Source organism: Zonotrichia leucophrys, chromosome 14, assembly GCF_028769735.1.
Source record: "Zonotrichia leucophrys gambelii isolate GWCS_2022_RI chromosome 14, RI_Zleu_2.0, whole genome shotgun sequence".
Classification (NCBI taxonomy): domain Eukaryota; kingdom Metazoa; phylum Chordata; class Aves; order Passeriformes; family Passerellidae; genus Zonotrichia; species Zonotrichia leucophrys.
The window spans coordinates 9601949-9629137 of NC_088184.1; the positions used below are offsets into that span (position 1 = coordinate 9601949).

Consider the following 27189-nt stretch of genomic DNA (forward strand, 5'->3'; position numbering starts at 1 on the left):
TGAACAGCAGCTTCAGTAATTTGGCCATGATAACAGTGCATAATGAAGAGACACGAGGCAGTGATACGTGGTGACACGTCCCATTTTGTGTACAGGAAGAGTTTGGTTGAAGTAAATATCTTTTCTTTGTAGGTACCTTTCAGATTACTCACTATTATGTTGCTCATCCCATTAGTCTCGTGTAGTTACCACAGATGTTTAATTGCAGAAATTGTAAATGAGTGAATCTAGCATTCCTGAGGATGGAGATAGGAGATGAGGCTTTGCATCCTTGGATTTTTTTTGATGTTTGTGGTGTATTTGAAGATGGGGAGTAAACTGTGACTAAGGTGTAGAACAAAGGATTGGAAGGTTTGGTTATTTAACTTCTACCAGTGACTAATTCACAGCCAACCTTAAGTGTCCCTTCATTATAGAACAGTGCTCTAACAAGTCCCTGTAATGATATGCTGCCATAATGCCCCAGATGATATTACAACACGATGTTTTATCAGAAAATTACATCAAAGGCCCAGCATTCAATTATGATAGGCTGGGTTGGGAAATCAAGCAGCCTGCTGTGCTGAGGTGCAATGAATTGTTTTCAGCAGTGAAATGAGAACACCCTTGCACTGTAGACCTGCTGGGAGGCTACAAAGGAAGGTTTAAACTTCATGTCTGTAGCTGCTATCAATCTCAACAGTTTTCTGTGTGGAGTTTGCATGAGGTCAGTGGCAGAGCTCAGAAGTAGCTCAGGCCCAAGGCTCTGCAAGGATCAGGGCATGGGATCTACCTGTGTTACACCACAGGAACACAGTGTTTGTTTGGTGTTGTTTGAATAACCATCTCTACAAAGTGTGGCTCTGACCTCAGCTGCAAGGAGCCACACTGTCCCCATGCCATGGTGTCCATGCTCATGGGAGATGGCATAGAGTGAAGGATAAATTACTAACTTTGATGTTTCCACTGGATATTTACAGCACATACAGAAAAAGACCCAGCTTTGTCATCACCAGCCTCAGTACTACAACAGCAAGGAGCTATTTAAATGGACATGGTGGCTGTTTGTACATGAAAAAATTATGTCATACATATTATGTATTGTATATAACATATCACTAATTTTAAAGGGAAGGGATCACATTTTGCCTGCCATCCATGACATCCACATACAACCAGACAAACAATATTCTGGGATTATTTTAGAGAGTAATTCATTATAAATAGGATAATGAATTAGTAATAATTTACTAAAGCAACAAAAGAGATGATTGTATTCAATTTATTATTCAAGTAAAATATTTCCTTTGGAAGGAAAACTAATTAGAATGTTTCAAAAAATATGGGTCATTTGGTAACATAATTAGTGTCTTCAACCAGACAGAAGATAGCAGACTGAGGTTACCACACACTTGGTAAGAATAGTTTGATTCAAGTATATCCCCATGGTAGAACAAATTCAGAGGGACAGCGGGGATTTAGGTTTGTGTTTTGTCTTCCTGGACACCATGTTCCAAATACTGCTTTGAACACAAAACTTTTCTTTCATGTATTCCCAGGGGTGCACTCATTGTACATTTATCTGGACAATCTGTGCTCCCAAAGTCATTATATAATCTTGACATAATTAGCCTTTTTGTTAAATTATTTGGAAAACGGAAATCAGGTTTGTTAGTCATATGGTATTTCCCTGTTTCCTCACTGCAGAGAGCTCTGATTGCTTAGGATTAACACTTGCATTTATGCTGCTTAGAGCTGACACCTCATTTTCATGTACTCCAAGTTCAGCATAATCACAGACCTAAACGAGAATAATCTTTATTTCTAAACCCCGCTGGTATCAATAATTCAACAAGGTCACCTCCAGCCTTGGAAACGCTCGGGCTGCAGAGGGAGGGTGGTGTGCCCGTCCCAGTGTCTGACCTGGGGCTCATCAGCCCCGCAGAGCAGCGGGAACGGGCCGAGCTCATCCCGAGGGATGGAGCAGGGGCTGCGCTTCCCATGGCTGATCCCAAGGGATGGAGCAGGGGCTGTGCCCTGCAGGGCTGATCCCGAGGGATGGAGCAGGGGCTGTGCTCCTAAGGCTGATCCCAAGGGATGGAGCAGGGGCTCTGTGCTCCCCATGGCTGATCCCGAGGGATGGAGCAGGGGCTCTGTGCTCCCCATGGCTGATCCCGAGGGATGGAGCAGGCTCTGTGCTCCCCAAAGCTGATCCCGAGGGATGGAGCAGAGGCTGTGCTCCCCATGGCTGATCCCGAGGGATGGCAGCAGTGGTTCTGTGCTCCGTAGGGCTGATCCCAAGGGCTGCCCGGGCTCTCTGCTCCCGCAGGGCCGGTCCCGGGGCAGCTCTGAGGGGCTCCACGCCCGCCCCGGCCCTGAGGAGACACTCAGCCGCCAGGGGGAGCCGCTCCCGCTGCGCCCTCGAGTCCTGCGCGCGGGCTTGGCCAAGTCCCGCCTTTCCCGCACCGCCCCCCCAGCCGGTTGGCGGAGCGAGCCGTCAATCCGAGGGACGCCCCGCCCCCCTCCAGCCGTTCCGAGCGCGGATTGATTGGCAACCGCGAGCCGCTGCTCTCGCGCCGCAGCCTTCCCCCGCCCTAGCTCGTCCTCTGCAGATCGATTGGCTGATATGGCTGTCAATCACGGGTTAGCTCCTTCCCAACCAGTGGAGCCGCCTCCTGAGAGCGAGGCGCGGTTTGATTGGTGCTTCGGGCTGTCAATCAGCGGCGCGCCCCGCCCCGTCGCGGTCAGGTAGCCCGGAAGATGGCGGCGGCGGCGGCCGGTGGGGCTCTGTGAGAGGAGCGGCGGCGGGGCCGATGCCGCGGAGTCGAGGGGCGGCGGCTGCCGCGGGGGCTCCCCGGAGTCGCTGAGAACCTCGAGCCCCTCGTTCGGCGCCGGGCCTCGGTCCGGGAGCGGACGGCATGCGGCAGCGCGGGGGGCTCGGCGGGAGCGCCGGGCGGCGGGGGGGCGGTGGCCCGCGGCTCCTCGGGCCGCGACACCTGCTCGGGCTCGTCCTTCTGCTGTGGCCGCTCGCGGGGAGCGGCGAGGCGGCTCCGCTGCCGCCAGCAGGTGCAGGTGAGCGCGGGGGAGCGGGGCCGGGGGCGCGGCTCCGCGGCGGGGCCCGGGAGCGGCGGCACTGCGGGTTTCCGAGCCCCCGTCCCTCCCCCGTGCTGCGGGCACGGCTCCGCCGAAGCGTCGGGAAGGGCACGGCGGGCGGATGGGGCTCCCCGGCTGTAGGTCACGGCTGTGCCGCTGGCAGCGGGCGATATCCCGCTGTGGATCGCTCAGAGCCTGACACTGAGCTGCGGGATTGTTCTGTCTGTGTTTACCGCAGACCTTCTGCCCGTGGTGCTGCTGCTTTCGCCTGCTCTGGGCTCGGCGGGGTTTTTCTGTTTTCTGGCTCTGCCTGTGAATCACCGGGACTCCCGTTCCTGGGTGGAGGCTCCTCGGGGCAGACGGCACTTCCCTGTTTTCCGGTCAGATTAGTCGGATTCCCCCCCGGCCCCCCCGGGCCCGGCTCTCTAAATAGTCCTGTAGTTCACATTTATTTCTCTCGTATGTCAGGTAACGCTGAGTTCCTTCGATTTTCCTGCTTATTTTCCTGTTTGTCTTAAAGGCACAAACTAAACAATATGTCCTCGCAGTCGTAGGACTGACTGATCAGAGGTTTATTAGGATTCACAGGTACCAGCTATGTGTTTGATTAATTTTTATTGTTGGTGTTTCATTGGGACTTGGAAACATAACATTGTATTGGGACTGAATTTTGTGAGGGCTGGGTTGGTTGCAGTGTGTGCTGAGATTCCCTTTTAGCCGTGAGGAGTTGTACAGCTTAACTAGACAAGATGTTGAGGGAGGAGCAGGAGCAGTGGGGAGGGAAAGATACGAAGCACAAAGATTAGGTAATTTGGCTGCTCTTCCACACCAAGTATCAGAACTGGGAGTGGAACCCATACTTCCTTTATTTTTGGACCTGTGTCTCTTTCCCAGTTTTTCCTTCCCAGAACATTTATGAATTCATAAGTCACTCCCTCCATCAGCTGGCTTTGAGCTCTTTCATGCTTTGTGTAAAAGTGGACTTCTGAAAAAGAGAAAACTGTCAGTCAAATCTTTATTTCCTTTGATCCTACATGATAATATTTTCATTTATAAAATACTTCAGGTTTATCCAAATAATATTAATTTGGAAATAATATTAATAAGGGAAGACAGCAGAATCAGTTCTGTATGAAGGTTTTTATAATGTCTTTCCTGGGTCTTACTTTCCTTGAAATGCAGTTAATTTTCCTATTTAAAGGGAAATGTCAAATGTCAATTTTTTTTAAATACAATTTTCTCTTTTCTATGAGGACTATGCATGTACCTTACACAGATGGGAGAACAAAGCATAACTTCCATGGCAGTGGTAAAAAGCTTTATTCTCAAAATAAAAAGCTAATTGGACAAATTGCAGGACATAGTATTAAAGTGTTGTTGTTGTTTTTTTTTTTAATTCTATAATTTAAAAGGTGTGCTGACTGCAGTACTGCTAAGAGAAATATTTCTGATGCTGTGATATTGGGCTCATACAACATGAATGAGACCCTGTAATTTTATCCGTAGGTTTTGGTTATATTTAGGCCACAGCATGTATACATGGGATGTTAGCTCAGGTTCAGCCAACTGTCCAGATGCTGTCATGGGAAACCCAGTGAGCTCCAGGAAATGAAGCTGCTGCTTTCTCCTGTGTCTTTGCCATGTAAGAGACCATGTATTTGGGTTATTTTATTGATGGATATTTAGGATTGAAACTTTAGGGCTTCATTAGGTGCCTTTTCCAGTTTCACTGGCATCACTTCTGCTGGGAGGATTTCCTCCTGCCTGAGATAATGTGTGCCTGGTGGCTTTGAGTGCAACAGGTTCTTAGGCTGCAGCATGTCCTGTACCATCACCTGTGTGAGCAGCAGGAAGTGGGGAAAGCTACAAGGCCTTTGTTTTTCTTCCTTCCTGAGAATGACAATGAGACTGGTTCAGCTTGAACCTTCTCTGTCATTCTGGGCAGGTTTTAAACCTGTCTGAAGACAAACCTGTGGTGTTATTTTGCAGGGTTAGGAGTCATGGGTTGTGTTTAGAAACAATTCAGCCACGTTGTGAATGTCTCTCCTGTGTCCCATGACAGGCTGCTTTGATTTCCTCTGCTGGGGCTGGCAGGGGGTGGTGGGCTCCGTTCTGGACCTTGGCAGTTCTTGCAGTTGACTGTGACACTTGGTCTGAGACACAGGGATTGGAAACTTGAGAGGAAATTAATGGGCTTTTCATAGAATGATTACTAACTGGTTTCAAAATTGCTTTAGAATCCCACAATTCTTCACCTAGCAAGAATGGCTGCTTCTTTGGCAATGGAGAAACATTTTTGTGTGTTGCTTGTAATAGGAAAGATGGGATCCACAGAAAAGGGAGGAAAGTGCCTGTAGTTATTGTAAGGAATTTTATAGAATCTTTCATGAAGTATACCTGTAATAAATTCTCCTGTGGGGAGGAAGCTGGAATGCTGGAAGTGGTGATGGGCAGGTTCTAGCAAGACTAGATTGGATTCCTTGAGCAAAACTGCTCCAGTTTGTGGGCATGCAGTGGAAGTTTGCCAGCCTGGGTGCCTGGGAGCTGTCAGGTGCCAGGGCCCTGATGGAGAGGAATGATGCTGCTCTTCTCAAGTGTGGCTTCAAATTGCTTGCATTGACAAGGTGTTCTGTAATTTTTTTTTTTATCCAACAATAAGGAGAGAAGGTAAAGGAAATCAAGCTTGAACTGTTTCCTTGGTAAGGTTCATAGCAATTGTTTAGGAAATATGAAAAAACAAGCTGTTGGAGATGCTGCTGCCTAAAAATACTTTACCCAACTTAGATTTAATTTATTCTGGGAGTGGAAAAAAAGGATACTGATATGTACTGTGCTAGTTCTGAACTTAGGGTTTGACCTTATCCTGGAGGTAAGAGCTGGGGCAGTTGTGCTGGAAAGGAGTTTCAAGGCTGAGGTGTTGAAGTTGGCTTTCACCTGCAGAGCATTGGGGATTTTCCCCAAGTGCCTCAGCCTAACGTGGCTCCCAGTCCCAGCTGTGTGGCTGCAGGAAGGACATTCGGGCACTGCCTTCCTGCAGCAGTGTTTAGCAGCATCACAAACTGCCATGGCTGCTTTGCTGTGCTAAAGCTGCACATGTACATTCAGGCTCCCAGTTCTGACTTGGATTTCCATACTTGACCTTAATTCCACTGAGCATCTGAATCAAGTGTGTGTGTGATGTCAGACTAAGTGTTTTCATCATCTCTGTGCTCAATGAAGTCTTTGCAAATACAAAGAAGAGGGACTCAAAAATACTTTTATTATCTTGTAGAACTTGAATAGGTGGTGGCATTTTAACAGGTGTGTTCAGTTTCACACTTGTGATGACTGCACAGTCTGATCAGTTGAGTGAGGAGCTGGACTTGGTGCCTGCATCATTGCTTTTTGAGAGCCTTGGCCAGTTGGGTGTCAGTGGCAGGGAGTCTCTGCTGGTGGACTTGGTCATGCAGGATCCAAGAAGAGATTATTAGAATTTGGTATATAATATCCAGAGATGTTCATCTGGAGTATCTAAATATTCATGCAGCTGTATGAATCTGAAGTGTCTAAATATTCAGTCAGCTGGCCTCAGATGACAAGTAAAAACTTTGAGATGAAGTCACATTTTTTTGTTTTGCATGAAGATGAGCTCTGTAGTACATACATACTCCTGGGAAAATTGTTGCTTTTGAGTTGCTTTGGCTTGATGTTTTACTTGGAGCTCTGTCAGACTGGGGCCAAGTTGCAGTTGTGGCCTGTGGTTTGGTACAGTGTAAAATGTCTGTGACTTGCACACAATGAGAAAAGCCCTTTTCCAAGTGTATGCAAGTTAGCAACTCAAATCACTGGAAGTTAAGAAGAGTCTTGCTTTTACAGTGGGGATTTTAATTGTGGTCTGTGCCTTTCATGGGAATTGTCTATGCTTCCTCCCTTTCAAGCTGAATTTGTTTACTTGGCCCTGTATTTCATTTTATAGTTTCTGTCCCAGGAACTAAATAATCATAGAACTAAACAAATTGAACTGGAAATTTGTCTTTTATCTTTCATTTGTATCTGTGAGGTTGAGGTAAGAAGCCAGCCCTGACTCTGGCCTGCAGGGATGTTCCATGCAGAGCTTTGTTCACAGCCTTGCTTTGCTTTCTCTGCCTGTGGCTGTAAAGTGTCTGGACTTTGCTACAACTAAAGAGTCCTCATAGCACGAGGTCACTTTCTGAAGCAATTTCTCATGTCTTGAATGCTTGGGTGTATTTAGTAATTCCCCAGGTATCATTGCAGCATATTAAGATAGCGATGATCAGAGAGTGTTTGAAGGTTTGTTGGCACAGCATCAGGTGCTGGGCATTGGTTTGAAAGGGCCCATTGCTGGCTGCTGGTTGTGCCCCTGCATAAAAATATAAAAGATCCACCATTCTGGATAGGTAAATATGATTGGGAGTAATTTTCTGGGTGCTTGCTGTAGTCTGGTTCCAGTCACTGTTCACACACAGTTTATCTGCGTGGGATAAAGGGACCTCAGGCTGTGTAATGCCAGAGCTGCAAAAATCCCAGTTCTGTTTCAGCACTAACACTGCAGCTCTGCAGCAGAAGGACAGCACATGGAGTACTGGAGTCGTCCTTAGCTTTTATTTTGGGGCTGCCTTCCTGTTTGGTCTGGGCACTTAATGTCTGGGGCTTGATACAGTTCTGGATACAATTTGCAAAAGCTTCAATGCTTTTGTTACTCTGTATGAGCTCTTTGTTTTCATTGTTCTGCTGTTATGAAAGGTCTTGAGCAACGTCTAGATACAAGAAACATTTTGTCAGCTTTTATAAGCAGAAATGTGCAAAATGTGTCAGGATAGTCCTTTCAGGCTGCACGTGTGCTTTAAGTGCTGTCTGTAGCAAGGTGCCATATACAGCTTAGGCAAGGTAGTGGTGGGGAGCACATTGTCAGGAAAATGTCTTCTGAGTGATTTTCAGCATGAAATGCTGTGCAAAGTAACACCTTGTCCAACACTGCTGCACTTACAAAAGTTTCCTTCCTGATAAGAAAACATCTCTGTAGTGACTTAACAGTGACATGACTCTTTTGGGACTGCCACTGCAGCGTGGTATGAAAGATGTGTAGAAAATAGTAACAGGAGATTTTTTTAGTGCTGACTTTTAAGCTTTCAGCCTGTAGAGCAGATCCAGTTCTCCAAAATCAATCACTTTCTCGATGGCCTCTTCTGCCCAGGGATCCTTTAGCAATGAATAGGGATGAGAAATAGATCTAATAAGCTCTTTTTACAAAATGCTGCTGCTTCCTTTCTCTCCTGCATTTCTTAACTCAGCTGTACTTGGAGTTGGAAAGGCATCAGCTATAAAATCAAGATTCTGGAAAATCCCATCACATGAAAGTTGCATTTATGGATTTCTTTCCCGTGAACTGAAATTAGTCTCTTCAAAGGCATTGTATCTTAATGGCTTGTGTTGCTGTCACATGGTAGGAGAAAGAGATACTGTCCTTTTGGTTTCCATGCTGCAGATAATGCTTTTCTGGTGCTTGGAGGAACCATGATGTGTGATCATCTCATGCTACTTTGAATTATTATGGTCTATCCTGTGTTAAAAAAACCCCAAACTGCAACTCCTGTGCCTTGTTGTATAGCAGATGAAAAATAAAAAAAGTACTTGAGAAGGAATTGTCAAAACCATCATCTAGCAGTACAGAATAAAGTGTGCTCAGCAGAATTTTGTGAGTGTATGTACATGTATGCACATACATGCAATTAAGAGTCAGTGATACATTTGCAAGAGGATAATGCTACCCAGATTTTCCAGAAACACTGCCATGAAGGCATAAGGCACATAATTATTTAACATGGATATTTTTTGCCTTGTCTTAAGATGCCTTTGTGCAAACATGAGATTCTAGCACTGAAACTTCAAACAGATCTCACTCTGTAAACACTTGAAGTAGCAGCCTATATTTAGTGCTTATTAAAATTGAGCAGTATGCTGTTATGTGAGTAATTCTCTGCCATTACTGGGAAGACTTGTAGGATAATAGAATAAGGTCAGTAATGTAAAACTAATCCCAGCTCAGAGTTGTGCTGGTTACTGACTGTTCAGCCAATATGCAGGCCAGGACAAGTGCTCAGGAGCAGGAGGAGCAGAGCAGTGCAGTTCTGGGATGCTGTGCTCCAGGAGATCCAGCATTGCCCTGGATATTCTTGCCTTAGGATATGGAGCATGTGCCACCCTAACACACTCCGTGGATTTAAGCACATGCAGAAGAAACTCATTTGAAGCACATTGTAAAAGCATTTAGGGGAACATGGGGTAAAGTAGTTTGAAAAAAATATTGGCTTATACTGCAGGATATACTCCTGTTCTTTTTAAGGACAAAAGGACAGAAATAATTTGCCAAGAATTCTTGACGTAGAATTACACATCCAATTGTGATATGAAGTAGCTAAGGTTTCTTCTTGAAAATATTGTAACTTATTACATAGGACAGTGATATTTCAGGGTCATGTGTCCACAAAACACATTTAACTGTGCAACTGGCTTTTGGCACTATAGAAATATATCCAGAACTCAGGATAGGCTGGAGGAGTGTCAGAGGCGTTTTTATTGTTTCATGGGGAACACTCTGTAAGAAATGGCCTTGTTGCTGTCTTTGTTACTCTTTTTGCTGATGGTTAATTGTTGTAAAGAAGAAAAGCTGTTGGCTTTTCAGGAGAATTGTCTCTGCCTGTGCCTTGGCCTTTCATCCCACCCACCTGCCCATGAGGGTCCTGGTGGAGTTCCAGGGTAAGGGAGGGATTGTCATGGACAGGTTGAGTAGAGGGATGAAATGTCTCAATTTCTGTCTAGAGGAATATGGGAACAGACTTGTATTTGACTTTTGAGTTTTTCCCCACACTACTGCTGAAGTCTTGTCATTTTACTTGTATCTTTCCAAGTGCCAGACTTTGATTTGGGCCATGTGGCACAATTCAGGTTTAGCCAGGAAATTGTTTTATTGACAAGCTGTTAGTTACGGCTTCTTGTTTTCAGAGAGGAAGCACAATTGTGCACAAGTAACTTGGATAGCTGTAGCTATAAGTCCCTAAGAGTTTTTTTTTTCCTTGAGACTATATCTAGAAGTAGAATTTTTCATAGAAAGAAGAATAAAATCAGTGATAAAGTGCTTTTGCAAAAGGGTACATAATAGTGAGGGTTACTGTTATTAGTAATGCATTAGACATTTGCATTATCCAATGTAAGGGTAGCAATAATGTCATGGGAAGACAGACTTTTGAAACAACTCTTCAGTTAATAATATTTTCAACAGTTTGTTCTAGGTTATTGTTGTAAGATAATAAACATTTGTGCTTTAGTTGAGTGTCTTAAGTACTAAGGATGTGAATGCTGAAAATTCCAGGTGTAGACTGAGAAATGTTAAAGTTCCTTTAGCAGTGTTGTGTGTCTGTTCTTAGAGATTTGCTCACTGAAGGAACATTTCCAGTCTATTCCTGAAATACTCTGGGCATTTGGAACCATTTTAGATTTCACTAAGGTGCTGCCATTGTGTTGAGGACAGCAAGCCAGTGAATATCTGAGATCCTGGGAATGTTTCTTCCTGTAGTACTGGTACTGTACTGGTAATGGCCATTCAAAGCAAAGGGCTGATTGGAATTTGGAGTGTCTTTCTCACACTAAAATTCTCTTCATTTTCTTTTCAAAAGAATGTCTGAAATGCAAATACCACTCCTTCAAAACTTCTGTTTGCTTGTGTTGTATCTCAGCTGAAGGTTGGTGATTTAAATGCCCTTCTAATGTGTTTTAAAGCCCATTGTGCTATAGCATTGCACAACTAAATAATGGTACTGCACCCATTTCTTCAGAAACTTAATCTTGAAAATGATGCTTTTTTTGGCTCAGTTGTTAAATGGAGCATAGCAGGAAAAAATTGAGATTACAGGAATGTGGTAACGAATGGAATGTGCTTGAGTTTGGTTGGGTTTTTTTTGTTGTGAAATGGAGGAGTTGCAGTGTCTGTTGTGCTTTACCTTGTCATACAAATCAGGCATTACACAATAGATGTGTCTAAAATAATTTTGAGTAGAGGTTTGGCTCAGTATTCTGCCTGTTACCTGCAGGCCATCTGAATTTATAAGCCTGGTTCTGTCTGTATGGTTTTGTGCTTATTAGTAGCAAACCTCTGAAGACTTCAGGGTGTAAATAAATGCAGGAGAAACTCTTTATGAGGGAAAGATAATGATCTGCATCTGACTTGTGGAGAGCTGGGTAGGAGTTGATAGCACTTTCCCACTTAATTGCTGGCGTAGAACAGAATGACAGCATTATTTAGGAAAGTTGGGATAGCTTTTAAAATCACATTTGTCAAAACCACTATAAATTAGGGTGATATTACACTTTTAAATGTGGTTGCTTTAATATTTGTTAAAAGCAGAGTAAGTAAACTGACAAAGTTTATGAAAGATGCCCTGGGTTCAGCTAGGGAACAGAATTAGATTTGGTCATTCATTAGTATTTTAAAGACTGTGCTGTTCTGACTTGGTGTCATAAAACAGCATCTTAGTTCATGATCATATAATTTGAGTGTGTCCAAGAGACAGTTTAAGTGACTGCTGTCATGCTGGATTTGTGCTGGAAATAGTTCTAGCTATTAGTGCCAGTTATATAGCTGCTCTTGAAAGGAAATGGGCTCTTGCTTATGCAGTGGGACTGTTGTTGCATAGCAACTACTGTGCTGAAAGCTTAAAATCAGATGCTCCCTTGAAGTTCACAGTGCCCCAATAATGCTTAATTTATCTGTGCCTGACGCTGCCTTTGTGGCAGTGGGGAACGCCTTTATGAGGGCACTGCTCCTGTCTGCAATGTGCATTTACTGCTCTTTCTCCCTGTGCTTACAACTCTGCAATCATGCATTTCTAGCCCAGTTTTCTGAAGGTGGAGACCTTAATAATGTGATTACTCACATTGAACCAAAATCAAGAGTTGAGGCATCCTGGCCTTTCCTAATCTGTGAAAGAAAGGCAAGCCCAGCATCCCTCATGCATGGGCAGCTCCACCTGGTCCTGTGTTGTCCTGAGTGGAGGCTGTTGCTTGACAAGTAACAGTAGATGGAATATTTGGCTAAGTTGGCACACTCATTACTTGTAATTAATGATACCAAAGGATGGTACAGGTGGATGACATGAGGGTATCTGAGTATCGGGGACAGACTGAAAAATGGGATAGAGAAGGGAAACAATCATGGAAAAAGAACCTGGGTTTCCTTAGGTGTTGCATTTGGTGGTTGGAGATCTGTCCTATGAAGAATGGAGATGTAAAAGAAAGGAAGGTATAGGGAACCCTGGCCTATGGAAGTTACTTTGAAATGCTTTGTATGAAAATAACATTTTCCAGCCCTTGAAACGTTGCAATAAACCCTGCTGGGTGTGCTCTCAGGTCTGTACTTGATCCTGAGAATGGCAGCACAGTTCATCATGGCTGTTTCCTCAGTGAGCCCCTTGGTGTGCTTGCCTGTGTGCTGCCTTTGACTTCTCATGTGCTGTGCTCAAATTTAGGCTGTAGTGAAGAGCTTGCTTGGGAAATGGCATCTTCAGAGGTGCTGAGGAATGTGCTTCAGTAGCTGCTAATTAAATATCTGCCTCAGCCAGGGCTTTCACTTGTTTATGATACTGTGTACTTCTAAAATGTGGGTAAATAACATAAATACATTTATTTAATCCTGTATAGCTTTGAAAGAACACCTGATTTTCTGTGCTGCTAATTCAGGACCATCTAGGTGCCATTTTGGGATGGACACGTGCTGCACAGAGCTTTGTGGAGCATTCTGTGGTGCTCACCTTGCAGTAACACAGTGACGCAGCTGCATCATCTCCTGCTTATTTTAATACAGGGCTGATACAATCCAGGCCTCTTCCTCTGCCTTAAGTGGTTTGGATAGAGCAAAGCAAACCAGTCTAGACTGTTTGTATTAGCTGACTGGAAGCCTTTTACTGTTGGCATGTTAGAGAGAGTATTTTTTAATCTGTTTGGTGGTTCCTTTCCTAAAGAACAGATTCTCACTTCTGGGTGGATATTAAGATGCCTTAAGTTGTTACTGTATAGGGTTACAGTAAATATGGCAGGGTTTTAAACTACTGTGCTAAGTAAATCTCTTAACTTCTCCAGAATATGTGATATTAAGAGTCTTAACTTCTGCAATAATTATGAAATTAAGTGTTTATTGGAGTTTATCCAGGTTTATATTAAAGTTATTTCAATTTACAATGTTTGTTAACAGGTTTTTTAATTTAGGAACATTCCTGTGTGATGACTTTATAAAATGGTCCCCTGCATTCATTAGAATGGATTTCTTGCTGGTTGCTTTTTTCAGTCAGGACCATAAAATAAATGTCATTGCTTCATACTTCCACAATTTACAAACAAAAGGGTGTATTAAACATCTTCTATTTCCAAGTCATTTTCCCAAGCTCCAGTGAATTAATCATTGGATGGAAATAGTTGAAAAATGCAAATGAGGTTATACTGCAGCAGATTTTCAGCACTTTGTCACAAAGACCAGTTCCAATACTTAATCAGTAACTTCTGTCACTGAATATGTATTCATGCAAGCTATTAAAATAGCTTCACTTAAAATAAATTTTAGCCCAATTACAGGTTGCCATAATTTAATACTTAACTTTACATTAATTTTTAAAAAAAACCTGCAAATTAAAAATATTACTTATTAATTACTATGTAAGAAACTTCAAAGTTTATCCAAACAGAGATGCGTTCTGTAATTCTTAGTAAATGGCTTTTACTTGTGTGAGTCATCAGGAATGCTGTTCTGTAACTGTTGCAGAAACTTGCCCAGGATAATTGGCATTTTTCTTGTATTAAAGCTTCTGTTCATAATTTTCTATGTGAAAATTGCCTTGTGCTTTTGGAAGTTTAGATGACTTCCATCTTACCAGGCCATTAATGAATTAATGATTAGCTCCCTTTTCAAAGGTGATCTTTGCTTTAAAAAAAAATAAAATCATTACTTTCTCCAGTTAATTGCTGCTCCTTCACACAGTTTCATTTCTAGGGAATTATGAAAGGTTAGGAGGTAGCATAATGAATATTTTTCTTTTCTGTATTCTTTCCAGGACACTTAAAAGAGATGGTTACATTATGGGGAGCAGTGTAACTTGCATGAAAGGCTTGGACTTTAGGCTTGATAAATGTGTAGTTTCTTTCACAGAAGGAATTCCAGCAAAAAATCTTATCTTTTTCATATACAGTGTCTGAATACATGTGCAGTGTATCTAACATGTGCAATAAATGCAGCTTGTGATTGATAGTGCTCATTATGTCTCACTTTGAGTTAAATAAATATCTCACTTTATTGTACATAGGATCATCAGGAGCTTGAATCCTGCTAGCTGGATTTGCTGTGGTAACTTGTAACTGCTGGGGGTCAGAAGTGGGGATCCATGGGAGTGAGCATGGCAATATTTCTGTTCATTCCATCTGTGCTTGTGCTGCTGGAGCTGGGATAGAGCAGGGCTGAGGGTTTGTGGGTAGAGGGGCCATCATGGCCAGCTGATGAACTTCTGGGGCACAAACCCCTGGCCAGGTATTGAACACAACCAGCAGAACTGAGGGAAGGAAAGCAGCTTGAAGGCTGCTTCAGGTTTTGGTAGGGGCTGCTCAGAAAGGCCACCTGGAAGGTGATGTGGTGTTTGGAGCAGAAGGTTCTGCTGAGAAGGGAAACGTCCCCTCAGTTTGTGTGGGGAACAGGAAGTCACTGTAAAATTCATGTTAGCCAAAAGAGTGACTAGAAACCCAAAATAAAGTTTGATAGCATTTTTTGGTGTTTTATACACTTGGTGCTTTACACGTGCTCTCAAGGAGCTGCTCTGAGGGCCTCAGACAGCAGGAATGCTTTGTGTGAGTGGTGACAGAGCTTGTGAGCCTGAGCTCAGTGTGCAGGGACTGCCTTGGCCAGCTCTGCCAGTGCATGGAACATTTGAGGGGCTTCAGGAGTCTTGATCTTTACTGGGAGGAGTATATTGGGATTGTGGTGGTGTTAGGGGAAATCTGCATCTGTTCATTAGGTAGTCTGAGGTGAGCTGACTTCTTGTTTCAGTGAAATTGCTGGTGAGGAAGTTGTTTGGAAATAAAGTGTGGTGGGTTTGGAAAAATGTCTGAGAACTTCTAATTTGTAATAGCTGGTAATGTAATTTTAGTTGGTGGTGTTTTTTGGTCTTTTTTTGTTATTTGGTTTCAATTAGGAGTTGAAAGGAATTCCTTAAATTTTTTCTGCAGCTATATTACCTGTGTCTGTTTGTTACAGTAATTTAGGTAATTAATGACTTCACAGAATGTTTATATTTATAACAGTATATATATATAACAGTTCAGGTGATTTTTAATCTCCTAATTAAGGCTACTGAACACCTGGAGGAAGTAAACACATGTCAGTTGTTATCTCCCCTTTTTTCTTCTTGATGCTTAGAAATGGGAAAATATCCATTGTGTTACATAGAAGACTTGATTTAAATGGATATAAATTGTTCAATTAAGAGCCCTCTTCAGAGATACTTTGTTCTGCTCAGAATTATGACTAAAAGCTGGTGAGTGGCCTCACATTGTTGTTGATCTGTGGTTGAACAATGCTCAGTATCTGCAGTGAAGTATTCCCAGTCCCTAATGGAGTTAGAATGCCAAAGCTATTGTGGGAACTAGAAACAGAAACACTTGTTTGAAAACCTTCCATTTTTGCTAACTTTTATTTTTGTTGTATAGGTAATAGTCCTAATTGTGCAGAAAATGTGACCTTCTGCAAGTGTGCTGACACACTTTAAAGCAGGATTTTCATTATGTCAGTTTAGTCTTTGCATGTAATTAAAATAAGTAAATATTCTATAAGTGTTCAGTGAAACATGATGAAAAGCTTTTTCTGCAAATCTCTCATTTTTTGCAGTTTTTTGAAGGTTTAAGAGGTAGGTGGCCAAGTTTGTGTCCCTTGACAAGTGATCAATTTCTGCTTTTCTTGTTTTTGAGGCTTCATTTACACCCTGTCCTGTTGCCAGACGTTCCCATTGATACTCAAATGCTCTCCTGAAATCCAGTCAGTCCAGGTCACCTGACATTGTTGCACTCTGGCAGTGATGTAATAGCGAAATGCATTTTAATCAGGTGTGGTCCAACTGCTCCTGTGATCCCTGTGGCAGTACCTGTTTGATAAGAAACAGCAACAGCAAAAACAACTCCTCCAGATGTGTGCTCTGGTCTCCTAGGGAACCACATGTCTTTGTTCTCTGCTGAAGATGAAAACAGGAATGAAAATAGGTTTAATACCCCTGGCAATAACTTAAGATTTTCCTAAAATGCCATTTGAGGCTTTTGATCCCATGAGTAATAACCTGGCTTAATATCAGGAAATGTGTTGTAGGATGTTTATGTATAAAATTTTGGGAAATTATTTGAAGTGTTTGTAAAACAGCTGGAAATCTAAAGTTCCTGAAATGAAGGCAATCACCTGGTGAATCACAAAGACCAGAAATGGTGTGGAGCTGATTCCATCCATTGCTCTTGTGACAGCAGCTTGTGTGTTTGGCAGGCTGTCACAAATGCATCTATTGAAAGAGAGAATACTGTCCTGTAGTGATATATTTTACATTTTGTGCAGTTTAAGTGAGGATTTCTTCTAGCTGCCTCTTCCTGTAGGTCATGTGTTTTAGCTCTTGGGAAATATCTTCCAAAAGACCAGATTTCTACTCTCTGTGTTTGGATATTTGTATTAATTTATTGAGTTAAACATAATCCCAAGACTTGGTGCTATCACTGTTCATCATAAACTTCAGCAAATCACTTTGGCTGAGGCCTCTTAGCTGGGAACAAGTGAGTCCAGAATGGTGCAGGAGGTGGTGAAGCACAGATGTATTTTGCCAGTTTGTCCTCTCTGTTCAGTTTCTTCTTAGCTTTGATCACATCCATGGGATTCAATGTTCAGACTCCCATTTTTAAATAAATGCAGGTGGATATGATGTTTTGAAGGAACTTGTTGGGGTGCTAAACATATTTATATAATACTGTATACATGTTTATTTCTAGGAGAAGGAGCTACAGCAGAAGTTCCTTCATCTTTTGTGATTCTGTCTCTGTGCACTCTGGTAGTCCTGGTCATTCTGCTGGCAAACTGTGTCTCCTGCTGTAAAGACCCTGAGATAGATTTCAAGGTAAGGCCTGAAGTGATCAGGGTGTGTACAGGTGATGTTCTCAGCTGCATCCTGCTACCCAGAGCACTTGATGAGAGTTCTCTCACTCTGCAGTGTCCCTGTGCATCCGGGAACAGCCAGTGCCTGTGTCCCTACAGCCTGTGGGTTTTAACTAACTGCTCCCTGCTGCACTAAGGATCTTTAATGCCTTTCCAAAGTAATAACTAGCTATCAGAATTAGTAATAAAAGTTACACCTTTGAGGCAATCTGCTGTAAATAACCTTTTTGTTGTTTTTCTGAGTTTTGTTTTTTCTTAGTCTGCAGATTGGGTTTGTCAAATAAGAACACTGAAGATGCATATCCACTGTAGCAAAACTCTTGAGAAATTGTCATCAGAGAATTGTTACTTTTGGAACATCTGTAATCAGTGTTCTTAAAATTGAGTTTTGCTCTTGTTACTAAATGGAGAATATTTGGCCTCAGCAGTCATGGTAATTCATGCAAAGCCAGGGCTAGCATTTCAAGTGAAAACAAAACAAAGCAAAAAAACCAACAACACCAACAAAACCCAAACCACCAAACCCACAAAAACCCAACTAAGCAAAAACCCCTTGATTATTAAAAGCAATGCTTTAATATCCTAAAGACAGCAATTAATGGAAAGTAAGGAATAGAACACTAAATATCTGTCACCATTCTTGGAAAAAAGCTCAACTTCCTTAGCAGTGCTCCTTCAAACTGAAAGAAATGTATTAGTGCTTATTTAAAGGCAAGGATCAGCTTGTTTACTAAGGCTTCTTTTGTTTAGGAATTTGAAGATAACTTTGATGATGAAATAGATTTTACACCTCCAGCAGAAGATACTCCATCTGTGCAGTCTCCAGCAGAAGTGTTTACTCTTTCAGTTCCCAATATTGCTTTACCAACTCCCTCCCAGTTTCCATCTCGTACAGGTAAAATTCTGGGTTGCAGTGCAAAAACAAAAGTAAGCATTTCAGTGTCTAAAATGGAGTGTGGCTGTTTGTTTGATTTTACTGTAATAAATAACTTGTTAAGAATTTCCATAAACTGAGCCAATGTATTTTGTAGGGTAAATGATATAAGGGACCTATTAGTTGTAAGACCTTAACCTGTGGCAGGGTAAGAGAGCTTAAGAGAACAAAACTGCCTTAAAAGCCCCTCTCTAGATTGCTGTCATTATATCTCTATGTACCTAAAGGGTTTGAGGTACCTTGGGACATTAGTGACTGCTCTTTAGTGCTTTTCTTCATGGCTAAGTTGTCATTGGATTTTAACCACCACCCTTAAATAGAAATAAGAGTGAATCCTTTGCTTGACAGCAGTGCTGCTGCTCAGCTGCATCCCTTCCTTGATGTCACTGGAGGCTATTTGTGCAGTAAATGTGATCTGGGTAGGACGGAGCATTAGGTTTCATCCCCCTGTGTGGAAGGGGTTTTGGAATGTATTCTTTAAAATATAATTTTTGTAAAAGGAAACTTAAGCATCTTATCGTATTATAAGCAGAGTTTAGCCTAAAGTACTTACTCTCATTTTGTGCTATTTCACATAATTTTACATACTCCTTGTGTTGCTTGATCATTACATGTCCAGGGAAGCTTCTAGTAAAATTCCTGTACAAATTTCAAGAAACAGTGTGCCTTTAATACAAATGGCACAGTTGTACAAATGACTCAGTATTCAAAGAGCTGGGGAAAATTGAGTGAAAAATTTTGTCAGCTCTCTGTGTAGCCATAATTGTTCCAATGAAGCTGTCACAATGAGTGTTTTGCCAGAAGGAGGGCAATGTGCCTGAGTACTTGGATAAAATGTGGTTGCACTGCTGGGGCCTTCACCATGCTTAGGAGCACATTTCCAGTGATTTATACAACTCTGCTCTTCCAGTACCACAATTCTGCTCTAAATGGAGTTTATGGAAATAAATTGTGGGCCAGAGTTCTCAGACAAGAAAAGGTTTTTTTAAAATCAATTAGTGCTCCTCACCAATTGCCAGCAGAGGGATCAACACTGCTGAATCTCTTCTGGTGAATGAGGTCTGCCATTGTTACTGCCCATCCTCTGCCAAGATCTGGGTTTCTTTTCTGTCCTCCTCTCTGGGCTCTTATGTGAAGTATTTTTAGTTGAAAAATGTCCTCCTTCCAGATGGCAGCTACAAATAGGGCAGTTGGGCTGAAGAATAAAGCAGGCAAACCTTTTCTCTTGAAATGGTAACTCTGTATAACTATAGTTAAGATATACAAACAATGAGTTTTGTCTTGGTTTTCTATTTTATTTACATAGGAGACTTTTGTAAGTAGGTTATTTTCTCTACCCTGATACAGGCAATAGTACAGTTTTATATTGGAAGCAGAACTTGGCCCTTTTGCTTTCTTGCTGAGTATGTTAAAAACCTAAATTCATGTTAAAAACATGTAAATTGACATTTCATCAGGACAGTTGCTGTGGTTTTGTTGGGGATGTGTTCTGGTGGAGTTTAGAAGCTGGACCTGAGAAAAGTTTCACTTGAGTGCTGTTGTCACAACATTACCTTCCTATTTTATCTACATCTGACTGGGGTTTGGTGCTCCCAGCTGGGTATAAATCCTGCAGAAGCTTGCACTGCTTCCTCAGCAGTTGCCAGCTTTGCCCATCTGAGTGTTTGATAGTGTTACCTTTGTTTCCTTGTGTGACAGATGGAACAAAGTCTCAAGTTGCACGTCAGAGTCTAAACTACATCCAGGAAATTGGAAATGGCTGGTTTGGAAAGGTGAGGAGTTATCTCTTCATATTGCACAGATTCTCAGGTGACTAGGCCTCTGTATTTATTTTAAAATGCTACTCAAGAAAGAAAAAACCATAAAAAATTTTAGTTGAAATTTAGATATTTCCTTGCATGCATTTTTTAGCTGTAATCACGGCACTAATCTGTGCTTTTTAAATTTACCTGTAGATTCTTACTAGACAGTAGTTAGACGTTTCATTTCCATGGATTTGATTTCATACACTCCTGTTTTTACCAATTCTTTTTAGAAAAAAAAAAGTAAATAAGTGGTCTTCACTAGAAAATGTTTTCTGAAAGCTGTCTTGTAGATTAGCTGTCAAGATTAAAGTCTGTGTATTTAATTATCAAAGTTCTGTTTGTGTTTGTAAAAAAGCCAGGAAATCTTTCCTGCAACATGTTTTTAGCTCTTGTTTTTCTTTAAAGGAAGACTACAAATGTTTTTCCCCTCTGATTTAAGACAAAATCTCTTTCAGGTTCTCCTTGGAGAGATCTACACAGGCACTAGTGTAGCAAGGGTAATAGTGAAGGAGTTAAAGGCAAGTGCAGGTCCCAAGGAGCAAGAACAATTCTTAAGAAATGGAGAACCATATTAGTAAGTAATGTTTCACAGCTTTATTCTGCTGCAGATAAATTATGGATATTGCTTTTGTTCAGTGTTATTGTCTCTACTTGCCCTCCCATATAACTGTAATGTTTTTCTTTAAAATGTGAAATGCACTCAACCCAAAGTGAGCAGAAGTTGTGTTCACATAACTCAGTGTGCTTTACCTTGCCTGGGTGTGCTGTAAAGGCTTGGTCAGTGAGGAGCTTTCTCTTCTTGGTGCTTTCTGACATCCTGGCTGTATTTGCATTTAGGCTTAGGCTGTTGGCATTTGTCAGGAGAAACTTCATGCCTTCTGCTGCATTGGCACAAGGGGTTTTGGAGCAATTTTGGAAAAGTAACTGATCTGGCTGGGAACTAAGCTGGCTAAAAGAAGGTTTATCTTGTAGCCAGCTCTGTACCTTGGTGTAGTTCATGAGTTGCATGCTTTTATTTTTGGTATGAGGGGTTGTGGGAGGATGAGTGTGACTCTCATGTGGCAATCCTGGCTTTTGTGGGATTGAGATCCTGTGAGTTTTGGCTGCTGTCAGTGATACGCTTCAGCAACACCAAGGTACAAATGGGATCTGTGCCTTTGGTACTTGCACCTTCTGTTCCTGCCACCCCTTCCCATGTAATGTGTTGAAACTTCTGGTAGGGATTTCAGTGTGTTGCATTCTCTGTGATCTTCCTGGCTTTAACTGTATTTTTTCCCTCCAGCATTCTTCAGCATCCAAATGTTCTCCAGTGTATTGGGCAATGTGTGGAAGCCATTCCTTATCTCCTAGTTTTTGAGTTCTGTGACTTGGTAAGTGCACTTCCACTGGTGTAAATTGTGTGTGGTATATTTACTGCCCTTTGCTCATGAAATTATTCTTTTGCTTTCTTGTTTTTTGATTAACCAGAATTTTAAAAGTCTTTTGTTTGTTTATTTTTAGAGGAACCACGATTACAATTTTTTGTTTGTACTCTTTTCAGTTCATCATGTATGTTCTAAGTGCTTGTGGAGGCAAATTGTTGTTCTTTGATAATGGAGTTACCAGTGTCTGTCTGCCTTCAGCAAGGAGCTTGGAGGGCAGAGGGGTCATAGCAGGGAGCTTTTTATCACAGTCCAGTATCACATGCACATCCAAAATATTTGCTGTCTGCAGTCTTGATGTGCTTTTATTACCATTTCTGTGAAAATGTTAATTTAGGAAAATGGAAGGATTTCTTCCCTTCTGCCTTCTCCCCCATCTCCAGAGTGCCCAAATTTTACCCATGCTGTGCTGCTTTGTGCTAAAATGCAGTGGAGGGCTCACTTCTGATATCAGTCATGGATTCTAATAGCTGGAATTTTCAGTTTGTCTTCATTCTCTTCCTGATCCTTTCTCTTATGGTACTCTATTTTCCCTGCATTCTTATCCTTTTATTTCCTTTCTCATGCCCTTTTTACCCCCCAAGCAGCTGCCTTGTGCCTCCAGGGCACCAAAAGAAAAGCCAGGAGCCCACTGAAGGGTGAGGCCACTGCTGTCAGTGCCACATGGTCCCTGCAATGGGAGGCACAGCTCAAAGCCTTGCTCAGCCACTGCAGTCCTTGGAATGTTCCTGAATGTTGGGAGGAAGGGGGAGCATGTACAGAGCCTTTGAACTGTGCCCAGAGTGCAGAGCCATGAGAGGTGAAAATTTGGATCCATGGGCTGGAAAGACTTGAATTGTTTTCTTGTGGCATAACACATCACTAAAACCAGACAAACCCCAGAGCCCAAGTGTTTGTCTAAACATTGGCTCAGTGGCTGCCTTTAAGGTTTGGTGTGCAGATGTCACCCAAAACAGAGTTCCTTGGGAAATGTCAAGACAGAAATGATGTCAGAAGTGCACAGGTGTTAGCAAGGAATGAGTCTTTCAGAAATGAGACAGTTTGCATTTATAAATTTCAGCAAGATCTTTTTTAGCAGTTTCACTACTGCAGAATTTCCCTTTAAACTCAGGTGCAAAAATCTGTTTCTAGTTGCCTCAGGCAATTTAAATTACTTAGCATGAACTTGAGTTTTTGGAGAAATATCAATTAATCTGTTACCTTAAATAACTATATTTTTCCATGCTGCTCTTTTGCTAAATGTATTAGCTGTGGTAAATTAATGAGGCAGAAGTGCTGATAAAATCCTTCTTTTCCAAATGGAAGAAATGTCTGAACTTTTTAAGTGACTGATCAAAGTGAAATGTTCTGGGTTTGCTAACAATTAAAAACTCTGTGCCTAAGGTTAACAGATAAGATTTTCATAGTTTTTCAGTGTAGAAATAGAATACTACTTGCTGGTTTTTAAACCTGCTATTCAAATTGGAACTTCTTTAAAAGGATCCTGGAAAGTGAGTTGCATTTTATAGAGTCTATCAGATATACATCCAAATCAGATTTCATTGCTGCCATGTTTTCAAATAGTTATGTGATTTAATCCAACTTTAAATTTGAAGATGGAGTAGCTTTTAAAGATTGCCCTACTTTAGGTGCACAGGAAAAAATAATATCCTTGTTTGATTCATCATTTTTATGTGAGAAGTTGTCATGATCCTGCAGAGTAATCTGGAAAGGATTTTATTTAAGGGGATAAAATAGATTTTCACTTTAACTGGGGGCAGTAAGCTTGACAGTTAAAGTGGTAGTTTTACAAATTTGAGTGTAGTTAGGTAATTTCTGCGGAATGGAAAATAAATGTCTGTGTTCATTATTCTATTCCAAGTGAACTAAAACTTGGTTTTAGAAAATTATATATTACAGTCAGTTAAACATAACTTTCATATTAAAGTCTGGCTCACTTAAATAATTCTTACTTGGTAGCACTGAGTATCTCCTAGGCATGATGGAGTGAGTTTGTGCACACAAATGCTCAGGGGCTGGGCACACAGGGCAGTGCTCCCTTTGCAGGCTGGTGCAGAGCCTGGGCCCAGAGAGCAGCTCAGTCCAACTCTGATTCTTGTTGTGGGCCAGGACTGGCAGGGGGCAATGTTGGAGTAAGTGCAGAGAAGAGACAGAAGAAAGGAAAGTAAGGGAAGCATGATGGAATAGAAGATATGGCTAAATAGGTTTTTTTAGTAAAAAGGCTTTTAGGGGAGTGTCAGGAAGTTTTTTATCACTGCAGTTGGAATGGCAATTATTTTGGTTTTTTGGACTTCTAGTAATTGATCTCAAAGCTCTGTTTGTATTTTTTCCCCTGAAATTGGGTGAGTTGGGGTGCATGGAGGTACTTCCAAAACACACAGGAGTGATTCTTCAGCAGAAAAAGCTTAAGGGCAGGTGGAACTGAAGTGGTGGACTAAAGGTTCCAGTGGCTGTGGTGACTTGTTCAGGTGGGGAGGGTGAGAGCCGTGGTCCTGTTCAGCTGTCCGTGCTTTAATGCTCAGCTAAAGCTCTTTCCCCTGTGTTATGGTGGTGTCTGTGTATATCCAGCAAAGTCAACTTGTTTTAATCCCCTGTGTATTCAAGAATTCAGTAGTTCTGGAAAAACATGGCAAGAAAATGAGCTGTGTTGGATAGGAAATTTCAGTATTTTCAGGTGATAAGTTCTTGTGAGGCTCACGTGGCACTGTTGACCTTGTTTAGCAAATTTGGCATACTGAGTAACAAAAATGTGGCTGTTCTGCTGACCAACTCAGTCTGGAGGGTACAGAGGTTGTTTTATTCACACTCCTTCAAACTCATAGCTTATCACAGTGTCCTCCTGTGAGTGATTGCTGCTTCTCTTGCTTGGATTTGTAGCCTTTTTAGGGCCAGCTGACCTTGTCTGGCTGCTCAGGCAGCCCTGTTGGATTATCAGTTCCCAGACTCCTTGGCATTGGAAGGTTTTGATCAGAGGCACTGGAAACTGTAGTGCAGAGACACCACAGCTGTCAGGGTGGCAATGCTGAATGTCAGGCAGGCTGGCTGGCTTGTTTTCTTGGCCACAGAAACTCCTGATCCATTTCTGTTACACAAGATTGCTGGTTGCATGTGCAAGAACTGTTTTGGCTACCATTAAGTCTATTTTATAATGTAACCCAAGTTGCTCTGTATCCCTTGCTTTGCAGAGCTGGGAAAGAAACAAGAGAAGTCAGTTGCACATAAGTGATTTAAGCTGTTAAATTCTATGCTTTGCCTGTGCTAAAATTATTTAGAAAATAGTAAATGTAAAAAGAAATGCTCAAAAAGGTCTAACAGCCCCTTTGCCCATATTAGTTGTGTTGTATGTTGGTGCAGCCTGCTATGAATAGTTAACTGTTCACTGTTAAACATTGCAGAATGATGCCAGGTTAAAAATAGTGGTTGCTGTCTTATTAACTTTAATATATTACTCAGCCCTGAGTGTGGCCAGCATTTTGTCAGCACAGCAAATCCTCTAATGGATTGACATAATTTATGAGTAAAAGGAAAGTTATTCAAATGTGGAAGTTGCATGTATATTGGGAGGCTGATTTGCCTATCAAATTCTTACAGAAATTCTTCAAGACTTGCAATTCCCTGGGCAGATGAGATCAGCAGCATGCAGTATTTGCCTGGAATGCTCTGTAGCTTACTTTAGGGATGTTGCTGTTAGGGGAAGTGATTGGTTCTTTTTTTAATTACTGCTCCTTGAAAGCATGTTCTAATCAAAAAAGAATCTTTGCAATGAAAACATCATAATCAAAGAGTTCAGTGAATCTATTTAATGATCATGGCCAGTATGGGTATGAGCCAAAGAGCAGATTTATCAGTGGTGTGTGGTTTAACAATAAAGGGGGGACGTGTCAGTTTATGACAATTTGGTAGAATGTGTTCAGTAGATGTAGTTTGGTAACTGCTTCACATTTTTAAAACCATCAGTTTTAAAACTGTCAGTGCCTCTGGTTAGAAAGTCATGTCAGCATTTGAGTGTTCACATGAACCCAGTATGGAATTTGCACAAACAAAAAGCTGCCAGAGAACACTGACTGTAAGTGTGCCCCAGCTGCTGGCTGTTACAGAGAAAAACTGTATTAAAATTTACAAAAATGGCTGAACAGAGAAGGATGGGAAGAAAGGCAAAATTTAGTTCTTCATGGAATCCCAGGAGAGGAGGGGAAAGGCAGAGTGGCAGAGGAGGTTGGAGAGAAAGTAGAGCCTTCCTCAAGCATGATTATTGAGCTTTTTATATTTAGACATCTCTGCAGTGAATTTTGCAGAACTGCATTTATTCAGATATATATAACCTTTGATATTTACTGTGTTGAAAAGTCTGTCAATAAAGGGCCATTTTGTGGCTCTCAAAATAGTGCAGGGATAATGTTGCTGTTTTGCTACTGTCTGCTTTTAGGCAGGGAAGCATCATAGGGTAATTCAGGCTAGCAAGGAGCTCAGGAGGTCTCCAGCCTCCTCCTCAAAGCAATATCATCCTGAGGTCAGACTGGATTTCTCTGACTTTGTCCAGCTGAATCCTGGGAACATCCAGGGATGGAAACTGTATGTTCTTTCTGGGCAGCCTGCACTTCTGTTCATGTCCTTATGTGAAAAATTCTTTTCTTTACACTCAGTCTGAGCTGTCCATGTTTCAGCTCATGCCTGATCTCTCTCATCCTCCATCCATGGAGGAGCCTGGCTTAATAACTTCTGTTGGGCAGTCATTGTGCTGAAGTCTTTGTCCATGAGTGAGCCTGGTTCCCTCAGCCTCCCCTCATGGGGAAATGCTCTGAGCCCTGACTTGTGGTGGCTTTTTGCTGAACCTGCTCCAGTTTGTCTGTTCTGGGGCAGCCAGCTCTGAGCACAGGCTCTGTGTGATCTGGGGAGGTGCTGAGAGCTCCCCTGGGCCTGGCCCTGCCTGTGCAGCCCAGGAGCTGCTGCCAGGGCACTCAGGGCTCTTTGGAGCTCCCAGCTCCCTTCCTGCAGAGCTGCTGCCCAGCTGCCTCTGCTCACTGTATGCTGTTGCAGGGGATTTTTCCTTCCCAGCTGTGAGAGTTTGCATTTGTCTTTCTGGATTTTCATAAGGTCTCTGTTGGAACATTCTTCAGCTTCTCCAGGACCTTCTGAAGGGCAGTTCAGCCCCTGAGTGTGAGCATTGGTTCACCCCAGTTTGGTACAAGCAATGTTACCAAAAGTTCCTATTTTATATTTTTAACCTTGATTGTAGCCTTAATAAGACCAGAATGGGAACATATAGCCAGTATGTTTCAAGGTGCTGGATTTAATAAAAGTTGGTTTTCCTACAAAAATATGTGCCTGCATGAATAATTTACTAAATAAGGGATGTCACACAGCACTGCTGTTGCTAATGTATTTAAAAATTAAAAAGTAATTCCTGGGTGCATTTCAGGCATCCTAGGAACTTAATCCACCTGGGACAAGCCCTAAGCAAGCAGTTGCTGTTTTAATGAATGACAATTTCAGAGTCTGACTTTCTTCAGGCTCTTGCTGCCACCTACAGTCAGCCCAGCTGGGAGTTCAGGGCTTGTGTTCCTTGGGTCTGTCATTTGGAACCCGTGTGTGTCACAAACACTGTTCCTTTCCTGATTGTTTGGAACTCTGCTCTGGCAAGAGCTTCCTGGCCCAGGATTTGGGAAGACAATGGACATGGACAAAGCCCAGGATGTTCTGCTGGTGAAACAAGCATGATATACATTGTGCAGTCTCAATACAGAA

The 27189-nt window shown here is 42.1% G+C and overlaps 1 protein-coding gene across 1 annotated transcript in view; it reads left to right on the plus strand.

The window, feature by feature from the left end:
* The first annotated feature begins 2791 nt into the window (after positions 1-2791).
* The window catches only part of LMTK2 (lemur tyrosine kinase 2), a 41520-nt gene continuing 17122 nt past the window's right edge, over positions 2792-27189 (plus strand). Inside the window, exons 1-6 of the mRNA XM_064725842.1 lie at positions 2792-3051; positions 17122-17246; positions 18035-18179; positions 19917-19990; positions 20479-20597; positions 21306-21393. Of these exons, the coding sequence (XP_064581912.1) occupies positions 2898-3051; positions 17122-17246; positions 18035-18179; positions 19917-19990; positions 20479-20597; positions 21306-21393 (705 nt within the window). The 5' untranslated portion in view covers positions 2792-2897. The remainder of the gene's footprint in view (positions 3052-17121; positions 17247-18034; positions 18180-19916; positions 19991-20478; positions 20598-21305; positions 21394-27189) is intronic.